At 47.0% G+C, this 4,707-nt stretch overlaps 1 protein-coding gene across 1 annotated transcript; it reads right to left on the bottom strand.

The window, feature by feature from the left end:
- Positions 1-627, bottom strand: LOC148915060 (uncharacterized). The gene has a single exon (XM_089043396.1). The coding sequence runs from the start codon at positions 625-627 to the stop codon at positions 1-3; it is 627 nt and encodes a 208-aa protein (XP_088899522.1).
- Positions 628-4,707: the final 4,080 nt, after the last annotated feature.

Below are 4,707 nucleotides of genomic sequence, written 5' to 3'. Positions count from 1 at the left end.
TCAAGTCAATTCCCCATTGAGCAAAGGGCAAGGACTACTAATTGAAGTCAAATTCTCTAGTGGTTGATGGGGAACCACCGCGTATTCTTGGCATTTGGGACAAGTTTGAGCAATCTTCTTAACATCAGCTTGGAGTGTTGGCCAATAATATCCTTGTCTGAGGGCTTTGTGAGCAAGAGATCGAGTGCCTGAGTGATTTCCACAAACCCCTTCGTGGATTTCATGAAGCACATAGTTAGCCTCATCTGGTGTCAGGCACCGCAGGTATGGCAAAGAGAAACCTCTTTTATACAACTTGTTGTTGATGATCAGATATCGGGATGACCTATACCGTACACGTCGAGCTTCTGCTTTGTCCTCAGGTAGGACTCCATGCGTTAGATAATCATGTATTGGATCCATCCAAGTTGGCTCAGAGCTAATAGGGAACACCTCCACGTGATCTTCCTCTATGCTAGGTTTCTTCAAGAATTCCACCGGGATGGATCTCCCCAGATCGATATCGATAGAAGATGCCAATTGAGCAAGGGAGTTAGTTTTCGCATTCTCGAGCCAAGGAATTTGAATGATTTCATAACCAATGAAATCATCCAACAACTTCTTGGCCTTGGCCAGGTAGGCACTCATGCTTTTATCTCGAGCTTGGTATTCCTCGGTGACATGATTTACTACCAATTGGGAGTCGCTGAAAATGCATAGCTATTGAACCCCAAGCTCGGAGGCTAGGCAAAGTCCTGCAAGGAGTGCTTCATACTCAGCTTCATTATTCGAGGCCTTGAACCCAAACCGTAATGCATACTGGGTCTCATTGTCTTCAGGTGAGGTTAATACCAACCCTGCCCCACTTCCTTGCTGATTTGAAGCACCATCATCATGTAGAATCCAAAGTGGAAGGTTAGGTTGTATCTTCTTCTCCATGCTCATCTCAAGCTGATCGGTCGTTAATGGTGGTGGTTGCACATCAGTGAACTCAGAAAGAAAATCGGCCACAGCTTGAGCCTTGATTGCTTCTCGTGAGTGGTATATGATATCAAATTCACCTAGTTCAATTGACCATTTGATGAGTCGACCTGAGGTCTCAGGCTTTTGCAAGACCTGCCTTAATGGGTGGTTGGTTAGCACAACGATGGTATGAGACTGAAAGTAAGGTCTCAACTTCCGAGCTGAAATAACAAGGGCAAAGGCCAACTTCTCGATCTCAGGGTACCTTATTTCGGCATCTTGGAGAGCTCGACTTACATAATACACAGGGTGTTGAACCTTGCCCACCTCTCTGATGAGCACTGAGCATACTGCTGTAGAGGACACGGATAGGTACAATAACAAATCTTCACCATGTTCAGGCTTGGACAGAAGATGGGGTTTTCCCATGTATTCTTTTAATTCTTGAAAAGCGCGCTCACACTCAGAGGTCCAATCAATGAGTTTCGTCCTCCCCTTTATAGCTTGGAAGAATGGTTGACAACGGTCTGTGGCTCGAGATATGAATCAATTTAGTGCAGCCACACGACCTGTTAGGCTTTGCACTTCTTTTAAAGTCCTAGGTGACGTCATGTTAAGCAGAGCTTGGATCTTTTCTGGATTCGCCTCGATGCCACGATGGCTGACCACGAACCCTAGGAATTTTCCCGAGCTAACCCCAAAGGCACACTTGGCAGGATTAAGCCTCATCTTATACCTCTTTAATACCTTGAAGGTTTCAGCTAAGTCTTGAATGTGATGATCCACCGTGACACTCTTGACTAGCATGTCATCAACATATACCTCTATATTCTTCCCGATCTGGTTGGCAAATATTTGGTTGACAAGTCGCTGGTACGTTGCACCTGCGTTCTTGAGACCGAATGGCATGACCTTGTAGCAATAAAGACCTCGGTCTGTGATGAACGAGGTGTGCTCCTGATCTGGTGGGTACATCAGAATTTGGTTATACCCAGTATGCGTCCATGAAACTAAGGAGCTCTGGCCCGCGGTTGAATCGACGAGCTAATCAATACAGGGTAACGGGAAGCTATCTTTAGGACATGCCTTGTTCAGGTCGGAGAAGTCAACGCACATTCGCCATTTAACAGGTGTCTTCCTCACCATGACCATGTTGGCCAACCAACTTGGATAGTTGATTTCACGAACGAAACCAATCTTCGTGAGCTTGTCCACCTCTTCCTTCATGGCAGCATACTATTCTGCATCGTAAGCTCGATGTTTTTGGCGTATTGGCTTGAAGGCGGGATCAATACTTAGACGGTGTGATATGATCTCGGGATCTATTCTCGACATGTCCTCATACGACCAAGCAAATACCTGAGCGTTCTCACGTAGGAAGTTTGTTAGGTCATCATGAATTTGAAGTGGTAGTTGGGCACCAATCTTGACGATCCGATCTGGGTGATTATCATCGATTTGCACTTTCTCTAAGTCCCCTCCTGGCATTGCTTGTTGTTTATTGGTACCTTCTCATGGGTCAAGCTCGACCTCACGGTCTATCCCATCTCGCTCGACGGTGTACATCTCCATTTTTTCTTTCCCTCTCTGCTTGGATGCTACGATGTAACACTCCCTAGCTTTTTGTTGGTCACCGTTTACATATCCCACACCATCTTTGGTTGGGAATTTCATCAAGAGCATGTGGCTAGCAATGAAGGCTAGGAGAGAGCATAAGGCTGGCCGACCTAGAATGACATTATAAGCAGAAGGGCATTCAACTATTAGAAAAGTTGTGTAAACCGTTGTCCGTTGGGGTGCTGTTCCTAGTGACAGAGGTAGTGTGACGCTTCCGATGGAGTTGATGCTATCCCCGATGAATCCGAGCAAGGAAGTGACTACCGCTTGAGCACTTCTCATGATATCTCCATCTGCTCGAAAGCTGGTGTAAAGATGATATTAACCGAACTGCCTGTGTCAATGAAAACTCGTTTCACACAACAATTTGCAATCTCGGCTTGGATTATGAATGGTTCATCATGCGGGTGAACTACACCTCTTTCCTCTTCCTCGTTAAAGGTGATCGCTAAGTACCCAAGCTTGGGTGACTTCGGAGTCCGGTAGCCTGGACCAATAGAGAGGGACTCGAGTCCACCAGTACGTCGCGCATACTCCTTTCGCGCTTTGTTGGAGTCCCCAGCTAGGGTTGCTCCGCCTAAGATAACATTGATGTCTTTCGTAGCACGTGGTTGCTTATCTGGTGCATTGTCATGTGGCTCTGCTTGCTTCTTCTCCCCCATGAATCGGCTTAGACAACCTCGCCTAATTAATGCTTCAATCTCATCCTGGAGTTCGTAACATTCGTCCGTTGTATGACCGTTCTCGCGGTGATACTTGCAATATCGATTTGGATCCTTTCGCCCCTTGGAAAACCTCGAAGGTCATGGTTTCAGCGACTCAGTTTGGATGTGGAAGAAGACCTCCTCTCGATTAGTATTCAAGGGGGTGTAGTTGTCGAACCGTGGTCGAAATAGATTTTATGGCCGATCTCGGTCTCTCTCACCTCGTCTAGAATTCTCAAATCTTCCTTTCTTGTAGTCCTGGCTTTTCGCGTACATCATTCGATCTTCTCTCCGTTTATCTCCTACACCGGTGCGACGGGTTCTTTCCTTCTGGTGTATCATATGTCATCTCCTCAGCTATGGCGTGACGATACGCCTCGGACACCAGGTTCTCATAACTTTTAGGTGAAAACTTGTTGACATGGAACAGGAAATGTCCTCTTCGGAACCTAGCTAGAAGGGCAACTAGGGATCGGCTCTTTAGAGCAATTAGCATCCGGTTGATGTAGTCTCCCAACTTCTCCTTAGGGCCCTGCCTGATGCTGAGGAGGTAGTTAGGTGGGTATCTCTTCTTTGAGGCAAATAGAAATTGGTTCACGAAGCTCTATTTGAGCAGGTCAAATGAGCTGATGGAGTCTGGCTGTAAGGACTTGAACCAATCCTTAGCTGATCCTTCTAAGAGTAGAGGAAAAGCTCGACATTTCACCACATCTCCAGCATTCTTCACATTCATCCAGTAACCGAAGTCGTTCAAGAAGTCCACCGGGTCAGTGGTCCCATCATAGAGTCGCATCCTAGGCTGTTTGAAATCTTTTGGGAGCTTGAATTCAAGGATGTCCTTAGTGAATGGTAGGGTGTCAGTTGTCGTGACCAGGTCGAGAGGTCCTGGGCCCCGTTCACGCTCGAGGGCTGTTAGGCGGAGTTCCACCTTCTGATCCATCTCATCTTGCATCCACTTCATGGCCTCCAAAATTCTACTTTCCCCAGCTTGCTCGTCTCTATTAGGGCAGACTTCATACTGATCCACTTCTCGGTCACGATCGACCTCACGATCACGACCATGATTGACCTCACGATCACGATCAACTTCACCATTGCGATTATGAGGTCGGACGTACTGAGCTTTCTTTGCCTCAAGCAAATCCCTTAGGTCAAGGTATTCCCTCTGGCTTTCAGTTGGCATGCGAGAGAAACCAGAGAATGAGCCACGAATGCTAGGTTTGAAAGTTTGCAACTTCACACGGTCTGTTCCATTAGGAGATCGGGGACTGCTCTCACCCTCTTCATCATTCTGTCCTTCATGTTGAAGTTTGCCTCGGCGTTGGGGTCCACCCTGTTGACTATCTCCATGTTCTTGACGCCACTCTTCTAGCCTTCGCTGCCTTCTTGTGTAGGTCTTCTCAGCTCCTCCTCCGACCTCCTTGTTCGGGTCACGGAGTTCATA

This window comes from Prunus mume, linkage group LG8 (assembly GCF_029339155.1).
Source record: "Prunus mume cultivar Tortuosa linkage group LG8, ASM2933915v1, whole genome shotgun sequence".
Taxonomy (NCBI): domain Eukaryota; kingdom Viridiplantae; phylum Streptophyta; class Magnoliopsida; order Rosales; family Rosaceae; genus Prunus; species Prunus mume.
The sequence above is the reverse complement of the archived record's forward strand: the minus strand, read 5'-3'. Positions and strand labels throughout refer to the sequence as shown.

What these genes read in the sequence shown, in the direction of transcription:
- LOC148915060 (XM_089043396.1), bottom strand. Translation starts at nt 627, where the DNA reads ATGAGTGCCTACCTGGCCAAGGCCAAGAAGTTGTTGGATGATTTCATT.